This window comes from Pyxicephalus adspersus, chromosome 6 (assembly GCF_032062135.1).
Source record: "Pyxicephalus adspersus chromosome 6, UCB_Pads_2.0, whole genome shotgun sequence".
NCBI classification, from domain to species: domain Eukaryota; kingdom Metazoa; phylum Chordata; class Amphibia; order Anura; family Pyxicephalidae; genus Pyxicephalus; species Pyxicephalus adspersus.
The window spans coordinates 81,424,695-81,444,057 of NC_092863.1; the positions used below are offsets into that span (position 1 = coordinate 81,424,695).

The 19,363-nt window shown below is 40.2% G+C and overlaps 2 protein-coding genes across 2 annotated transcripts in view; one reads left to right on the forward strand and one right to left on the reverse strand.

Annotated features, from left to right (window-relative positions):
* Positions 1-16,618, reverse strand: part of PPWD1 (peptidylprolyl isomerase domain and WD repeat containing 1) — an 18,709-nt gene extending 2,091 nt beyond the window's left edge. The window contains exons 1-10 of the mRNA XM_072416356.1: positions 16,392-16,618; positions 14,537-14,639; positions 14,349-14,449; positions 13,475-13,595; positions 12,409-12,856; positions 8,500-8,690; positions 6,038-6,227; positions 3,555-3,736; positions 2,792-2,873; positions 1,578-1,760 (exon numbers count right to left, since the gene is read on the reverse strand). Coding sequence (XP_072272457.1) covers positions 1,578-1,760; positions 2,792-2,873; positions 3,555-3,736; positions 6,038-6,227; positions 8,500-8,690; positions 12,409-12,856; positions 13,475-13,595; positions 14,349-14,449; positions 14,537-14,639; positions 16,392-16,584 — 1,794 coding nt within the window. The 5' untranslated portion in view covers positions 16,585-16,618. The remainder of the gene's footprint in view (positions 1-1,577; positions 1,761-2,791; positions 2,874-3,554; positions 3,737-6,037; positions 6,228-8,499; positions 8,691-12,408; positions 12,857-13,474; positions 13,596-14,348; positions 14,450-14,536; positions 14,640-16,391) is intronic.
* CENPK (centromere protein K) overlaps positions 16,619-19,363 on the forward strand; it is a 23,484-nt gene continuing 20,739 nt past the window's right edge. Inside the window, exons 1-2 of the mRNA XM_072416358.1 lie at positions 16,619-16,758; positions 18,998-19,024. Coding sequence (XP_072272459.1) covers positions 16,756-16,758; positions 18,998-19,024 — 30 coding nt within the window. The 5' untranslated portion in view covers positions 16,619-16,755. The remainder of the gene's footprint in view (positions 16,759-18,997; positions 19,025-19,363) is intronic.

The window sequence follows — 19,363 nt, forward strand, 5'->3', positions numbered from 1 at the left end:
AGATTGTAAGCTCTTCGGGGCAGGGTCCTCTCCTCCTGTATCACTGTCTGTATTAGTCTGTCATTTGCAATCCCTATTTAATGTACAGGGCTGCGTAATATGTTGGCGCTATATAAATCCTGTTTATTAATAATAATAATAATAATAATAATAATAATAATAATGTACAGACATAGACAAACATAGTGTGAAATGAACGAATTAATGATATATAAACATATGTACTGAATAGTGTACAAGTGCATACATCCAATGTTACAATTGTTTGCAGACCATGGCAGTCCACTGTACAGACAGCAGATGTGATTAGTACTAGATTGGGTAGGGACTATCACTTTCTTTCCCCACACAAGTACATGTGTCCTTAAGTGCCCAATTGTTTGCCAACTGTACACAATCTAGATAACAGATTTTGGACAAACAAATCCTCCAAAATAGTTATTCGATTTTAACAGACATTATGGTTTTCACAAATTTTATTAACAATATAGAACAATGAGTTTGGTATCTTTTGAACATCGTTCATTTTTCAACATTTATCCAGTGTGTGTACGGGCCTATGGAGTGAACCTAAACTCAGAAAACAAAATGTCACTAGGTGGTTGCACTAACTGACAAAAGACATGCAATGTCTCGTCCCAAAAATTAGGCCCTGGCTACTGGTGGCTTTCAGTTTAAGCTCTACACTGTAAAATGCATGCACCATGTAGTGCAGAGCTCGGGTCTGTGTCTGGTGGTGCCGCACACAGAGCCAGCTGCAGAAGTTACATTATCAGTGGATATCCAACCGCGGAAAAGGATTGCCTGTCTTTGCAGTGAACATGGCGCCCACTGAGGATGATGCGATGACCAGTAATGGACTTGCAGGACAACTACACACAGGTAAGCATGTGTCATATTTGAGAAGTATGCCATACATACTTGTCGATTATGGCAAAGCTCATCACCTAGTGAGTCCTCTAAGGCAATGGTCCTGAACCCCTAAACCCATGCTGGTCTGTGGCTGGTAAGTTGGGGGCCACAAATGACAGGAGGCAGAAGCGCCGGTAGCCCTCCTTACACTGCTCTAAGGCTAATGACAGTGTGACAGCAGGAGTGCAACAAGCGGAAGTGCAGGCAGCTCTCCTCACACTAACACAGGAGCTGCTGAGAATGGCAGAGCAATGTATGTAAGGTTTACACTTCTCTGCCATTCCCAGCAGCTCTGCCACCTGACAGCACACCAGCTCTCTTACACTACTCTGTTATTCCAAGCTAGTGTGCTGACAGAAGGCCGAGATGCTGAGAATAGCAGAGTAGTGTAAGCTGTACATATACTGGGCTGTGGCAACATTTAATTCTATGTTATTGGGCCCTGCTTTCACAATGGTTGGGGATCACTGTTTCAAGGCGTCCAACCATGGACAACACACTTTAAATCCAGAAATCCAGATGTACTGCTTCAGAAGATAAAACATGCAAAATGAGAGAGAGGTGGTTAACCTCTGCCCAGAGATCTGCTTTAAATACAGAAGATAGAGCATCATTACAGCCACAGCAATATAGGATTACATTATACACATATAAAATGCTCTTACTGTTGGAACCACTGTCAAGAAGAACTGAGAGCCGTTGGTGCTTGGGCCAGCATTAGCCATACTGAGAGTGTAGGGTCGGTCATGTCTTAGCGTTGCATGAAATTCATCTTCAAACTCTCCACCCCAAATACTTTCTCCACCCATTCCAGTTCCTGTAGGATCTCCTGTTTGAATCATGAACCCCTGTAAAGAAAAAAAAAATACCATGTGTTCCAATATACCATGCCAACTATGACACTTGATTGAACATGATTAACCATTGTGAAAAACATTGCCTTCTACACATTACAGCTGTGAACCTATAACTTGCTAAAAGTTTCAGCAGAAAATAAAAGCAAATACCTGGCACAAAGTTAGTATATTCTATAAACCAAATCATTAAACAATATGTCAGGGGTCCCCAAACCCTAGGGGGCCGCGGCTCTGGCCGGTGAACCCCCCAGTGGGGTCAGGAGAAGGACCATGGTTGGGGAGGCGGGTTCTGCCATCATCACATCACTCTGGGGGAAGTGTCTTCTCCTTTGAGTGACACCCAGTTTATCGCGCATGTGTGGTCCAAAGTCCATGCATTTAGTGGTCTGCGAGCTCCAAAAGGTTGGAGACCACTGCAATGTGATACATCTGCACACTTTCCTTTGTAGACAGGTATAATGTCCAAACAAATCTTACCATCCAATTTGATAGAAAATGTGAATGGTCTTTGCACATTGTACACAAATGATTGTTTCACCATGCAGCATGTACCCAGAATCCACTATGGAATTGGTTGAAATAAGTACTTGCTGCTACTGAATATAATCATGAAAGGTGGGTTCAATCACAATATCAAGTTGTTAAACCTCTGCACTTTACAGTTCCCGGCTAAAATACAGAGCATAAGCTGGTGCATGAATGGTCCATATGAATGGTGCGTTGAACAGGAACAAGCAGTCAGAATCTATTTACAACACAGCCAACAATTTAAGACTGTGGACTCCCAAAACCTTGATTTGATTTTCACTTTGCGACATTTACAAGTTAGTGATGCATTTTTCATCTGCAATACCAATGTGCTGTAGATGAAGCACATAGAATAACTAAATAGTACATGTATGATTACAAGCAAAAGGGTTCTCAGCTCAAAATAAAGTAAGTATGAACATTGCAACTTTTTTTTTTACCATAGATAGGTAATTTCACAACAGATAATGTAAAACTGCAGTAACCATTCTTACCTTAATGATTCTGTGAAATACGTGGCTATTGTAGTAGCTATTGCGGCTGTGTACACAAAAGTTCTCCACAGTTTTGGGACACCTGCATTAAAAAAAAACAAATGTAGTGTGTGGTTAGCCAATGTGTCTGATTAAAATATTAAGCCACTATACTAGAACACATAAAATAAGTATTATGCATTTGCAATAATTAAGGTAACATGGCCCACCTCCACATTGGATCTAAATGGTTTCCCAACATTTATTTGGCCGACAAGCCAACCTTCCACAACAAGCTAAACCTCTATAAATTCTCTTTTCCTCTAAAAGGCTATACAACAGTACTTACTGGATGAATTGGAATTGAAGTGTTGAAAAAAAAAAAAAACACTTACCATACCGGTAGTAACTTGGGTTAAAATTTCTGCTTCAGCACAAATTTCTTTGCTTTAGTATTGCCTACACACAGCATATAACATAAATACCTAACACAGAATACACCACTTCGCAGATCCCTATGAAGCTGTCAGGTTCAAGGCACACAGAAATACCATTTTTTGTTTCCAGGATGTCTGGGCACATTGTGAATGTACCTCCATGCACCAAACTTTTGACAGACTTTAGTACCATGTTTTTTTTCAATATAATAAGTAATAGACAAAACCAGAATTGGAGAAAGTGGCATTCACAATACCTAACTCTAGGAATGCTTATCAGCTACAGAGACTAAATGGCATGATTTACATGCTTTTATATAAAAAAATATTTTACTTGCGGCACTTACTCAACAGGAAACAGTTTCACATGAATATCTCCCATGCTTGTGTGGATGATAGCGCTGTCCGAGACACGTTTTGGCCCCTCAGCTTGTGTAGCAGCCATAACTTCTTCCTTTGATGGCTTCTCATTAAAAACATCTCGATCAGATTCGGCACTTTTTGTGTCCTCTGGTTCGCGCTTGGTAAACTGAAATCACAAAAACATTACATTTTAGTTTTATCCAGATATTACATTTTATAGTGGTATGACATAATTTCACACAAGGTACACAGATTTTACTATAATATATACATATATATATATATATATATATATATATATATATATATATATACACACACACACACAAAAAAACACAGAGGAACACCATCAGTAAACAAAAGAGATGAAAAATACAAATGTAGAACTGTCTGGGGTCAATACATTGATCTATAAGTCATCACAGGGGAAAGGGGGTATAGCAGTCTTTTCAGTTGCAAAAGTGGCAGAAATAAAGCAGATATAAAAACCCTTTGCAGCAAGTTCCCCTTGCGCTAAAATGAATTGATGCTTGTTGTGTCTGGGCTGGGGATAATCACTGCACCCTCCTGTGCAATCTCCAGATTTATTCCATCAAAAAAAAAAAAAAAAAAAAAAATCTCCTTCCCCCTTTGATCGGGTCCTGCCTCCTCCTAGAATTCTCCTTCATATTGGCGTGAAGGAAGGGCCAATAGGGTCTTTTATATTTTACTTTACATAAAGAGGTTGTCTACCCTTTCATGTAAAGTAAAAACATTGAGTATAGGTTCACTTTAAATCTAGAAATCATTTTAAAATAAAGCATCTTCAAGGTGAATAACTAGCCCATTCACGGTGAATCAGCCGAAAGAGCCCATTGCCATGCCCACACACTGTCATATGAGCAGGGCAAAGAGGTCATCAAAACTTACCCTGGGACCATCATCTAAGATCAACAGATACAAAAACACAAACACATTCTATATTTAAAGAACAACTAAAAGTTCTCGCATAACAGTAAACAAGCACCAAATCCAGTTACTGTGTGGGGCACAATTATCTAAAAGTAAACAAAGGCCTGTGAATCCAGAAAAGAGTGGGCAGGTCTAAGTGTGATCAGGTGCTGACTGACAAGCTTCAGGCACAGGTTTAAGATCTACAAATGTACTGGTTGTATACAAATACATAAAGACTTGGAGCTGCTGATATGCAAACTACTGTCTTATAGGCAGTGTCCTGAAATTCTTCTCTAATAATTAACAACATTGAACAACACAACAGTTTTAACTTGGAGTAAAACACAACTGTGTTGTAAACTCATCTTTTCTCTGCATGCACTGTGGTTTCATGCTGCATAACACACCATCCCCTGCAAGTTCCAGAAACTGTTCACTACAAGAAATAGACATTTGTGGACCTGAGGTTTAACCCGTTTGCCCTGCCAGTTCGGAAAGCAATACTCATCTTATACTGTAACAAAAAGCAGTGTAATACCAGCATTAAAACTGGAGAACTAATGTTTTAAAATATTTCCTTCATCGGGATGTTTCTTATTTCTTATAAATAAAAAGGTTAAAAAGAATATTTTATAAAAGGTTTTCCTTCAGTAAGAGGATTTACTTCAATACTATAACCTAAACAGTATTATGTAAGTTGCCAAAACAGGAGAAATGAACCAGAATAACACAGAACATGGGCTGGCACTGTTGGAAGATTGGTAAAAGCAGTGGAAAATGCAGTCCACCATTTCTATATGCAAAATAATCCCCTGACAAACAAAATTGTGGACAAAGTGTTGCCCAGAAGTACAAAGCAAGAGGACTTGGGTGTGTTTGTTTATTTCACAATCATCTGAAATAAACAGTGTGGTCGTGGGGAAGGTTATTACAATTCTGGGGTGTATCACAAGGGATGACCAGCTGGCAGAAGACGGTCCTAATTGCCTTTGTTACAGCTCATTTAGAATTTATTGTTCAGTTCCGGGGAGCTCACTAACAAAAGATATTGACAGAACAAATACTGAAAAGGGAAAAGCCCAAGGGATAATAAATTCCTACGATCTTTCCTGATATGTAGTCTTAAAGAAGAGATACGAAGGAAAACCTTTATATACATTAAACTTGTAAATAAAGTTCAGGAAAGCATTACTTTCAGTATAAAGCCATGACCAACACAGAGACATGACTTTAAACTAGCAGGTAAAGCTCAGTTCTAAGTTCAAACCTTACCTTAGTAAAGTGTTACTTTCTCAATAGTTCATGATGCTTAGAATAGACACCCAATAGCAACGAATAAATGCAAATCTATACTCAAGACTCAATAGACCACTTGCTTTTTTATCTGCGGTCACTCATCCATTTCCAAATGTGCATGTTTTCCCCCAGACATTTTTAACCTTGACATAAGCTTTAAGTTAAAATTGAATAAAAAGTTTAATGACTTTGAAATACATTACAGGACATTAATGTTTGCTATGCAGACTGTACCAACCATGTAAAAGCGATTCTTTTTAAAAGCGGTGCACACGATGGTGGGATCAGGCTGAATGTTTAGAAGCAGGGGATTATCCGAAGCTTTCATCTCTATGGTGTTAGCGCCACGGTGCTTTTTAGCTGCGCCCTGAAACAGCGCAAGCTGCATCGCTCTGATGTTTTCCTGCTTGCCGAGGATCCGAACACACCTGCATCAGGAGCACAGAGACTGTTATAGGAGAGACAGAGAAGTCTTGCCCTCCACTGACAGAAAAATGAAAGTGATTCTACAGTAGCACAAACTAATCCCCTGCTAATCCCTGAATAAGGAACATTACACTTTGCTCAGGAAGTCTCAGGATGCTCTTAATGTCTGGCCTCTGGCAATATACTCCGTTTCCCCTTGTAAAGAACACATGGATCTTTTCTCAATGCTAATATACTGTTTTATGCTCCTTAGGGCTTTAACTGTTGCCAGGAGGAAAAAGTTTTACTTGCTTTGTAGTGTACAAAAAAAAAAAAAAATATATAAAAAAGTCTAGTTCTTTTCTACTTTGAAGCTGGCAAGGAAAATACATTTATTAGAAGTTCTGTAACTGTTGCTAAAAAAGCTCAGAGGTTTGAATTGCATATTTAATTTTGTGTGCCCTTTGAAACAGCTATGATGAGAAATTTTATACAGAGCGGGGCCGAGATGAAAAATTATAGAAAGCATTTTATGTTTTATATCCTGTGGTTTAGAAAAACAAAATTAGCTCCCAGAACATTACTGGGGCTTCACAAAGTGATCATAATTTGACTTTGCCGAGAAGAACATCATAAGCTCGTCAAAAATAGCAAAGCTACTGCTGGAACCTGGAAAACATTTTACCAGAGCCACTTAAACGGTTTAATTAACAACCCTTTTCGATGTTTCAATCCATGTAAAATTTCTGAAGCCTTGTAAGCAGTTACATAAATGAAATGGCCGTTATTTCTAAAATAATGAAGGGGAAAAAAAACTCTGGCTGAAACAGTTTAACTCAAGAATAAACCTGTAGAATCCTCTGCATTATAGCAAAATAACCAGAGTTGTGGCCACTAGAGGGAGCTTAAATAGTATGATAGATTATGGTGCAATTAAAGTAGTAAAATATTTGCAGGAAAAAAAAATAAAAAATAAAAATTATATTCAATATAGTTGATCAATTTGTGTTAGATATTTCATGTAAAAAAATAGCAAAGATATGGATAAACTGCATATGTGAACTGTATCGTTTATAAGGAAACAAACTGCAGGAAAAAAAACTAGGGTTACACTGTAAAATGTTGTAGACATCTATGGAAGGACAAGAAAGGCAGTGTGCCTATTTTATGTCATATGTTGGATTGCCATATTAGATTCAAGGAACATTGAGGGCAATTGCAAAAGGAGGTTTTCAAGTAACCCATGTAACTCATTTTACTATTTTATCTAACAAAACCTGTACATAAAAAGGTAGCCTTTGGGAGCTGTGAAAACGTTTTGTGATAAAAAAAATGCATTTCCACCATTTTGTGTTTTTAGTGTAGCTACCATATACTTTTCAGTTATATAGGAGGTGACCAGTGAAAACAAAACCGTATATTACAATACTGTAGTTTGCTGTACCTCAGGTACATGATAAAAAGAAGCTTTTAAAGCATAGCTAAACGTAATTTTTTTACTTTACATAAAAGGGTAGACCTTATATATAAAATAAAAATTTAACTGATTTATTTTTATATGCACCACCCACTTAAGTCTTGATTCCCGCGGCAGAGCAGAGCCTCTCGGGATACCTACATTACACATCCCAGGAGGCTTTTGGCTGCTCTTTCTGTGCATGCCTGATCTCAGGCATGTGCAGAAGGGGCATTTTTTCCACTAAGGGGAAAGACATTTCTATCTAATGCATGCACAGTGAGATCGGCTCTCTTTTTCCCCCCATTTGCAGTGGGCTACATAATCCGATCCCACACCTGCGCAAATAGAGATCAGGTAATGTAGCAAGAAGACTGGAAAAAAAGACTGAGGATGGCAGTGCTCAGCGCTTCCTTTGCTTCAGGACTAAGAACAATTCAAGGACAGCTCGGGACCACATCGAGGGAAGGTCCAGCGCCATTGAGGGATCTGGATTAAAGGTAAGTGTAATTTTTTTTACTTTAGTTCCGCTTTAAGCAGTCATAAAAATGTATATACTGATACAAAACTGACAGCAGTTCTGGATTCACTAGTAACAGGTCCAATGGTTAATGTTTGCAAAATCAAGATATACATTTTGGCTGTTCTGCCATAGCACGCAATTATTTCCAGCATACATGCTGCCTCCAATCCAGGCCAAAAGTACAAAACTAGAACTGAAACTGCATAAAGTATTGTGCATTGTCAGAAAAGTATAATAAATGGTTAGAATGCAGCGGGTAGGAAACGGGCAAGTGTTTAAACTAGGTTGGGGTCTGTTTTTTTATGTTACCACTGACCTGTTTGTTTCTACATTAATCACTTTGATGCCAAGCATTGTTCCATACAACACGAAATGACCCGTCTCATCAAAAATGATGTTCATTAATTTAATGGCATCCACTTTCTCCAGCTCCCGTTCCACAGCCATGCGTCTTCCAAACTCCATGTCTGGGAGCTGTTGTCTCATCTGTTGCAGCTCTGTAAACATCTGTAAAGATCACATGAAAAGAGAAAATCACCATAGGCTGGCTCAAGTCAAAACATTACACTGATCCAGCAATTACAATGTGTTCTAATTGTAACCAAGAACCCTAAAACATACAGTAAGAAGAAAACTCCAGCTAATGATTTGGCAGCATGCTGTTGACGTAGAAGGACTACAAATCCAAAAGCTGCAGGGGGCTAACAAATAAAATGACCAGGTTACAGATAATACGTGGCAATGCACAGGTTGAATTTGTTAGCTGCAGTGAAAATCACTTCCATACCAGACGCAGTCTTGCATCTGGCACGAATCAAGCCGTCTCAAAACCACAAATTCTCACTAGTGAACAGCTGTCAAACAGCCTGTACAGCAGAACATGCCCTCCTTGCAACTCCTATATTGTTCAGCTTCATGTACAAACAACACAAACTATTCCAATTAGTGACCACTCAGCCCCTGGAAGACTTCAGTCTAAAACATATGGAACCACCTACATCACATGGGATCTTTTCATATGAACTGGGCTCACTAGAGAGCTCATTACCCAAAAGAAGAACTGCATAGGTTGCCCCTAACAACCCAGCGGAGTTCTATCATGGTTCTATGGCAGAAAAGAAAACAGGACAACATATATGAAAAATAGTATATTAAAATGGCTTTTACAAAACTAAAAAGGTTTGATCTCTGTACAAAACGAACAAGTTTAAACAATTAAAAAAGCATTTCCGGCTGTGATTCAATAATTTATTGCATATCATTTCTTTATCTTTTTTACATCAGAGAAATTCCAGGAGTAAGGATGCAAAGATTATATCAAAAAGCAGCGCTATAATATGAAGCCCTGAAAGGCGTACACAGCTTACCTGTCATGACACATCTGGACCCCCTCAATCCAATATTACCTGTTGCCAGTAATCTGTTTTGGGAGCACCATGCCCCAATTTATTGAAACAAAGAGAGGTTTATGATGTCTCCTACTAAGCTTTTCTAGCAGTGACCAAAGGGAATATTACATTGATGTACTCCAGCATCTTTCTTCTGCTATGAGCCTATTGCTCCCTTCTTTTCTCCAGCAAGATGTATAATGGCCCCTTGCCTATCTAAGCACTGCTCCCATGAAGCTTAAGCACTTCTCTAGAATTCCTTGGGCCTCTGTTCTGGTCCATTACAGAAGCTGTGTGGAGTAATACTGTGTATTGCAGAACTCAGATCCCAATCTAGTCATTTGGATAAAATGAAATTTGTTGGGAGTTTCATAGAAATTTGGAGCTGCCTCTCCTTATTTCCAAGTCTCAATCCTTACCAGTTCAAAAATAAAACTATCAAATTAAAGAAAAAAAGAAGTAACTGGAAAGATTTTACAGGAGACAGCTGGTGATGTTTTAGGACAATACCTTACAGAACAAAGCATGTTAGAAATTTAGTATCTGTGAAACTAAACTTTAAATGGAGATGCAAAAACAAAATCACTAAACTCCTTCAGAAAAATGTATCTGAAAATGCTGTCCAAATGCTAAGAACCTAGGTCATGTGACATTATAATGTGTGGGGGTCATCCTCTCCATTCCTGCTATAAACTAAAAATATGGCCTTCCTTATATAAAGAGCCTCGGCGACTAATTACAAGCAATATTATAAATTCAATGGCAACGATTAGATGTAATATTCTCTATTAAAAGAAAAGAAAAAAAAAAAAAATCACAGCTGGTCCATCTATGTTTACTCTTAAAACTAGCTTCATCAGCCTCCTAAACAAGCTAAACTTATAGATGTATTTCAAACACGGGGCACTATGACTGCAGAACCATTGTTTTACTTGTTGGCCAATAAGGATTTAGATATAGATGGAAATATATGTAAGGTTGGATGGTGGTTATTATTATTTTTGGAAACTTTTTAAAAATGATAGATGAGCCACTAACTAGACTGAACAAAGAGTCATTTGCAATATTACTGCCCCTATACAGGACCTCTAAAACAAAGGGGGTATTACAGGAAAGCTCCCATAATGTGTACTGAAACCTAAGGATTTAAAGTAGAACTAAAGGCTTTTGTATGACAGTGTAACCCAGTACCAAGTCCTTAGAACCCCTGTTGGGTTTTTTTGCTATCTGGATCCCTATTATGAAGATCTGCCTTCACTTTTTGTTCCTGAGACAACATTTTATCAGACAGGAATCAAGGAAAAATCCATAGAGGGTTAAACAGAAAACCGTAAAAATTTAACAGGGGTCCCTATAGAAGCCCTAAAGAATTTGCCTTCCATTTGTGTTGTCATTAGGAAGGAAGGCAGCATTTCCCTCCCTGGAACAAATTTGCTGGGCAGAGTGTCCTGAAGTTTTGGCTAACTGGCCGTCATCACACAGCTTCCCATTTCAGGAGGGAACTTTCAGTGAGTCTGGGCAGCCTGCCAGGTCTGCTAATAGAATCAGGACAACACACGTTCAATTATAGCTGTTGGAAAGGATCTTTTACAATCCTTTCCAAGTACAAAAGACTAAACGAGCGATGTCCATACAGCACTGTTCTGCTCTATGGAGAGGAGAGAGAACGATGAAGTGGCACCCTGTGCCGCTCTCTCCCCTTCACTTCCATTATGGTCGTTGGTCATTCATGGACCTGCCAGGACGGATCCATGAACGACGTCAGACGAGCGCTATACACACGCCGGATTCTCGTACGATACCAGCCTGAGGCGATTATCGGGCAAGAATAATCTGATGTGTGTATGTAGCCTTAAACCTGCCAGCATAACCAACAAGCTGCCACTCTCATGTTAAGTTTCCTACAGGTCAGATTAAAAGATCATTAACCATTTGTTGTCCACAGCAGAGACCTGAAGTGTCAGGTGTAGGTTGGCTGTATAAGGGCAGTTGGGAGCCAGAAATCCTGCACAATTCTCAGAGGCTGGCACCTTGCAGTGTGGCACAGATTCTTAAAGAACCCGCCTTTGCAGATTGACAGTGAATGGCTCTGAACCAGTCACTGCCACCCCCATTCAATCTCTGTACATGTAGCATCTCTTCCGAATCAGTAGCTCATTGGTGTGAGGAAGCATTAACCCAACTGCAACTTCACCACCATTCTGAACACAACCTAAGGTTTAGTTCACTTTAGCAATTTTTTTCAAGTGAATTTTTCAAGCAGTTTTAGGGTTATAAAACTTGAAAAAAAAATAATTAACATTGGAACAGATTGTGTGTTGTTTCTGACTGTACATGCAACATTCAAGGGCATTGTACTGTCCCCAGCCATCTATATAGATTTGAAATTGAAGCTTTTGTTACCACTATGCAGACTTTTTTAGACCTTCAATATTTTTTCCACCAAATAGTTTCAATTCAAAAAATGTGAAAAAAAATTGCAATGGTTTTGCAGCTACTTACAAAATCCAAAAGCCTAGCAGTGACTGCCTGTTGCTGGCAACTGCTAGGCACCCAAGAAAGGTAAGTGCTCAGAAGCACCACTAATGTGTAATTAATGTAAGTTATTACACTACATTGAATATACTACTACACTACAGTGTGGGAAAAAAAAAAAAAAACTTGATAGAGGGTTTGACTCTTCCTTACCCTAACCAAAAAAAATATATATTTATAATATATTTAAATCTTGCCTCTTCATTCACCAAGTTTTTCTGTACATTAGGGTGTAAAGGGCAAGCTTTCTCAGTTTCTCGCAAACTAACAAACCACACACATGGAGATACCACTTTACTTACACTTAAAGATTCATCAAAAACTCTCATTAGCTTCCCAGTTAAAAACCGAAAGATGCGCACTTTCCTGTCCGCTCCAATAGTGGCCATTTTTTTACCATCCGTGGAGAAGTTTATACCAGTCAAACAGGTTTTACACTTAGCAAATTCATACAGGTCAGTGTCTGTTTTGTACTCCCAGTTAATGTTATTAGGGAATTTGTACCCACGAGGAGGTCCAGTCCAATACTCAATCATTCCAGTTTTGTCTGATGATACTATCACTTTATACACTGGGTTTAGATGGATTGCTGTTAGAGGGGAGGAGTGCATCTTATCGAACATATGCAATGGTGTATTATCCCCTCGGCCATCATAAATGAAGATCTTCCCTGTGCTTTTTTCAGAGCAAGCCACTGCTGAGATTGCATCTCCAGGACAGTACACCCATTCTGACTGCCCGGGGTAATAGCTGGAATAAAGAGGAAAACGTGGTGTCAAGGAAGAGGTAAATATTCAACATGGAGAGAAAAACAAATCCCAAATGAGAAAATGAGTTCTAGATGTCATTTAGCTTTAACCACTTATCACATGTTGAATGAACTAAACCTGGAGCTCATTTAATGAGTAGAGATTAAGATTCCCTCTAAGGACTACCAGGGATGGTCACAAGGGGTTTTCTTTTAAACCATCAATCCAAAAGCTGGATAAAAAACTAAAGGGTACTGTACTTTTAAACAGTTTAATTAAAGTCTCCGTCACAAAGTTCTGCCATGTGGAACATTCAAATGCTCATGCACATAAACCCCCAGCTGAAAAGCCTCTCTAGAAGTAACTGTTTGCTTTGAAGAATATTGGCAGCTTAACACAGAGAATTTTTTTTCATTTTCCACTGCCAAAGTGTAACCTTGGCATATAGTAAAGTGTTCTCCCCAGCCCCCTTTAGCCTGGTACACCACCCGGCACTTTTCAGGAACCACCCAAAAACAACGGGGTGGTTACTGAAAAGTTGGGTCACATTACAAGAACTGCCACCAATTTCTTCCCACCCAGCTTAAAAAAATTCTGGGCTGAACACTGTAGTACTTACCCAAGCTTCAACATATTGATCATGTCAAAGTTGACCACATCAAAGACTTTCATTGCCTGATCATCACCCACTGTGCACAGAAGAGCTCCCTCTGAACTGGCTGCAATGCTTTCTATAACACCTGAACCAAGAAGACAAGAGATCAGTGCCAGTTATAAAGAGAAAGAACATTTGTAAGTAACCTATGAAATACCATGTTAGTGTGAACATTAGTTGGATCCACAGCTACATATTGCTGTCAAAGACATTATTAGTTTGTTACACACGTAATATGAGGACACAGCACCATCTACTGGAAGCCAACGATAATGCACAAAAGATCATTTGGGACAAGTGACCCATCATAATTAACTCAAAAGTACAAAAAAACTAAAAAAAAAAAAATTAAAATAAACAGACCTAGTCCATATGATTTAAAAATTTTCCTCATATAAAAAAATGTTTTTATTAACAATTATTTTCCTGGCATTGCTTATTACGTTACTGTTTTGAATGTTAGAAGTGACTGCTGTTTTTTTGTGCCCTAGGTTTATATTTGAGGTAATGTAGTTTTCAAAGTAATGAAGGTGCCGTGGTTTATATACGAGTATGCAGTACATACTACTCTAGATTCTTTATCACTGGAAGGATCATGTCAATACATCTACCATCCTCCATATACAATTGCTACTGATGACATAAAAAGAAATTAAATATGAATACTTAGAGCTCCATTTATAAAACAGGGTATCGGATATTCCCTCAACATTCCGCAGAGGGAATCAATTACTGCCATTGAAACACACGGACCTGGAAGTTTCCCATGAGGGGTTGTCCGATCCTCGGTTTTATAAATTAAGCCCCTAGAATACATTTAACATGAAATTGACTTTACCTAAATGACTCCGAAAATGTTTCACAAACTCAATTCCTTCTTCCACTTTTTTCCAGAACTTGACGTGTCCATCATGGCTAGCAGTTATGATGAAATCTGTCCTGTTTTAAGAGACAATTATGATTTATAATCATCCATCGGTAGGATCTGAGCCAGATAGCTTCTTATACTATAAAGAGAAGACTTACTTGGTGCATGCGATGTGGGTGATGACATCTCGATGCATGTAGCTGCGCTCGTACATTGAAGCACTCGGTAGGTTGTCCAGGTAAACATGCTCAAATTCTAGCACTGGAGAAAAGTAAAAATGTGTAAACGTCGCTTTATAATACAGCTGTGATATGTGTTATATCCACTTTATGATGTGTTCAGATAGCTGTGAGTTCTCTGGTGGCTGGCACCTGACCAGCCCCAACTACTAAGCCTGTTCTTACCACCCAGCATGTGAGCAGATCCATGTGAAGGTACTCAACTGCCCCCCACTGACCCCAATAATTCAATATGAGTGGTCACAGATGCTGCATGTAGCTTCCTGACCACAGGCAGATTTTCTGGGCATCAGAATATGGTAAGCACAATGCCCGTCTGAGACATTGGCATAATTGATATTGTTAACCTTCTAAAGATTTCTGGTGTCCTCTCCTCTTCAGCCAGGGCTGGGATCATCTCTGGCCTAGTCATAGGAGGACAGCAAAAACTGGTACTTTATGTAAAATAACCAGACAGTAGCTTATTGTCTTGTTAGGAATGTGTCTGTAGAGATAAAGTTATTTCATCTGAAGAAGAAGTGGGGTGGGGGGATCAAAATAACTAAACCGTCTGATAGGGCAATTATCTTTTATTGATAACTGGGCAGCACAGTTGCTCAGTGGTTAGCGCTCTGGCCTTTGCAGTGCTAGGTCCCAGGTTCGAATCTCAGCCAGGACAGTACCTGCATGGAGTTTGCAGGTTCGCCCCGTGATTGCATGGATTTCCTCCGGGTACTTCGATTTCCTCCCACATCCCAAAACATGCAGTTAGGTTAATTGGCTTCCCACCAAAATTGACCTTAGACTGTGGTAATGACATATGACTATGGTAGGGACATTAGATTGTTAGCTCCTTTGATGGACAGCTAGTGACATGACTATGGACTTTGTACAGCGCTGCGTAATATGATGGTGCTATATAAATACTGTGTAAAAGAATATACAGTGTACCCAACACTAAAACTCCATAAGCATGAACATATAATAATGTTTTTACAAATCAGTTTTATTTGGTAAAGCTAAATTCCAGGGGGATATGTAATCATTTACAGATTGATAAACTTCCCCTTTTTTTTTTTTTTTTTTTTTTTTTTTAATACAACCTGTGCAAATACCTGAATTCAACTTTGTACCAGATTCTTGCAGCCTACTGTACTGTCTACACAGCTGAGCTCATAGAGGATGAGGGAGAAGCAGCACAAGGAGCCAGTTAGATGCTACCATGCAAGGAGCTCAGTGACAGTGAATATACAATATACAGCACTGCATAATATGTTGGCGCTATATAAATCCTGTTTAATATTATTAATAAGGCTCAGTATACCAATGTGCAGTCACAATAGGGTGAGGAGGAGACTGATTGAGAATAATCAAGTCCCCTCCATTCCTGCAAGAGATCAGCAACACGGAGAAGAAACTGTATAGGAAATGAATGGCAGCTTCTTCTGACGCATAATGTAAATGTTTGTAGTTATGGATTCAATCAATGATAACTGAGCAGGAACAATGTACATCACCACTGCCATTTGTAGGCTCCATCAGGTCATGTGACAAGGTGACAACACAAGAGCACAACTCAGACAGAGTTGTCGCCCTATAAAAGGAAGCGACTGGACAAGGCTCCTAATGGCAGGATCACCAGGTTACAACTTTTACAATGGTTATGGTTTATTTGACATTTTAGTGATCAGGTAACCGTAGTTAAAAAGAATAATAACCTGTAACCCCTGAAGAGCTAAACTTGAGTCTAGCAGTGCATGCTGGGAGTTGTAGTCTTACAAATCCCCTCACGTACCCCGCTTTTTCTTGCTTTGTGACGCCTCTGTTGGAAGCGGCCCTACCCAGCCTTCTTCTTCCTCCTCCTCTTGTTCTCGCTTCTGCGGCTCATCTCGTCTCGCCTTCTTCTCGTCCTCACTACTGGAGCTGGACGAAGAAGAAGAAGAAGAACTGCTACTGCTAGTCCTAGCCCGCCGCTTTCTCTCCGACATGTTGCTGGTGGCACGTCACTAGGATGAGACTCGCAGAGAGTTGGCTGCAGGTGATGACGTCACGGCCTATCAGAAGTAGGCGCGCGCTTCTTCTGTATTTTCTGGGGGAGAATACCTAGAAGTACGCTGGACGTGAGGATCACCAGGCTGGGACCAAGACATCTCGTTACCATGGTAACACCCTAATACTGCTCATGTGCCAGAGGAGAATTTACTATAGAACGGTTACCATAGAAACCAATCAGGGTTTCATTTTTGAGCTGGATAGGTAGGACAGGTAATATTAGTCTGACATTTCGAGTATTAGTCCTGACCCCAGGAAGAGGGCTTCCCTGTGTCTATAGCCTGAAGTAAATGTTTCCTTAAAGTGAACCTTCATTACTAAATATTAGGTCAGCTCCTCAGCACTCCTATAACATAAAAAAGTTAGAAAGCCATATGTAAATAATGTCCATGTCAGGGGCCAGAATGATGTCTTGCCAAGGCATGGGGCGCTTTGCAGCAGTCACAAAATGTCCCCTGTGCCATGCTGAAACATAAAGATTGGAGGCAAGGTATTGTTTTTTGTGGGGTGAAGTTTTTAAAGCATTTTGTGTTAGGGAATTGGGGGGCTGGCAAAAAAAGCTGACCCAACATTTGGCATGGAAGGATCATTGTATAATCTATTGGAGAGATTTCCAATTCTTAAGACGTGATCTGTGTTGAAGCGACCCCCTTGCACAGGTGGCCTGCGTAGAAGTGACCCCACTTGCACGGGTGGCCTGCGTGGAAGTGACCCCCTTGCACGGGTGGCCTGCGTGGAAGTGACCCCCTTGCACGGGTGGCCTGCGTGGAAGTGACCCGGCCTGCGTGGAAGCGACCCCCTTGCACGGGCGGCCTGCGTGGAAGCGACCCCCTTGCACGGGCGGCCTGCGTGGAAGCGACCCCCTTGCAGACTATCCTTTCATCCTATTCACTGCTCTTAGGTGCACCAAGCCTAGCTCCACCGATTTCTTTATCTTCACCCACTCCCTCCCATTGACTTATCCCAGACAAGCAGCTTCATGCAGGGCATTGAGATGTAATTCTGTTGGAATCCAGCAGAGCAGCTGTGCATGATGCTCTGAGACTACAGAACCCCTCTTGCCCTGCTCTTTGAACTTGGGCTGCTAGAGTACACATTGGCAGTAATGAAGATAAAGGGGAGTTTCCTGCAGTAATCAATTGATCCTACATGGCTTCCAGCAGCTGCCACCCCTGGGAAATGCGTTGGGTCTCAGTGAATATTAACCATCTTTGTCACAATAAGCGAAACTTTGCCTTTAAGAGAAACTGTACACTTATTTTATATAACACAAATCTTGTTTGGTATGTTTTGAATTAGTTTGGAGTTTTAAAAATATTTTCATATAAAGCACTGATGTTTTATCTATTTACTTCTGGTACCACAGAAACTCCAAACTTTTTGTGGCTCCCCCCGCTTTGTGGGCACAAGCTCTTTCTTTGGGCTTTTTTTCTTTTGTTGTTTAGGACAGTGGTCGCCAACCTTTTCGGTCTCGCGGACCACTAAAATCACCGGCTACCGACCGTGCATGCGCGGGGAGCCGGGTGTCACACAAATGGGGGGAACTTCCCCCAGAGTGACGTCAAATATGACATAACCCCGCCCACTCTCCCATCGCAGATCTAAGCCTGCAATGACAGCGTGTTGTCTCCAGGCACACAACCCGCCCTCTTCCCTGAGCCTGGGAACTGTACTGAGGACATGGTCCACGGCTCTGGCCGGAGCGTCCCCCCAGCAGGGTCCTTTTCCTGACCCAGGGCTGCAGAGCCCCGGACCACCAAAATGTTCTCGCAGACCACCGGTTGACGACCGCTGGTTTAGGATATACAGGGAGTTGGTCAATACATCATGTTATCGACCATTATCGGGACTTCTTAGGCTATGTACACACTTCCAATAATTGTTGTTGGAAAAGATCTTTCATGATCCTTTCCAATGACAAATAAATGAAAGATGCACGAATGAGCTCTGTACATACAGCACTGTTCTATAGAGAGGGGAGGGAGGAGAACGACAGACTGGCACCCCGCTGTGCTCTCTCCTCTACACTTGTATTAAGATCGTTCGTTGTTTGTGGATCCTCCAGGTCGGATCCATGAATGACGTGGGACAAATGCTGTACACACGCCAGATTCTTGTCTGATATCAGCCCAGAAGCGAATTGGACGAGAATCATCTGACGTGTATATGTAGACCTAATGTTTATGCTGTTGGTAAACGGAGTACCTTTCCTAACAGAGAAACCTCTGGCTTTTTTCTTATCATATGCTAAGGCTTGTAACAAGTTCATTGTAAGCTTTTATTTACTGATTTTTAGGGTCGGTATCATGTGTTACTTCTAACAATTTCTTTCTTCTTCTTTTTTTGCAGGACAACCTAGATGAACTTCTTAAAGAGGTAGGTAAATCCATTAGTATAAAAGTTATCTTTAAATTGATTGCAACGTTAGATTTTATTAGATAATCTTTTCTATGGGGAACCCAGAGAACGAGCTGATATCATGTTTAAAGAGACTGGAGACAGCTCACTTACAGCTGAGGATATTGCTCTGGTTACTCCATCTAGCAAGACATAGAGACTGTTGTAAGCTTTCTATTTCCTGCCCAATGAGTGAGTTTAGAGTTCCCATTGGTATTCTCCTTGGTATCCCATCTAACTGTTCCTGTGTAAAGAGATTAGTTTAAGCTATTTATTCTTCCCACTAGTATATCATATCTCTTTAGCAATCCCCAGACA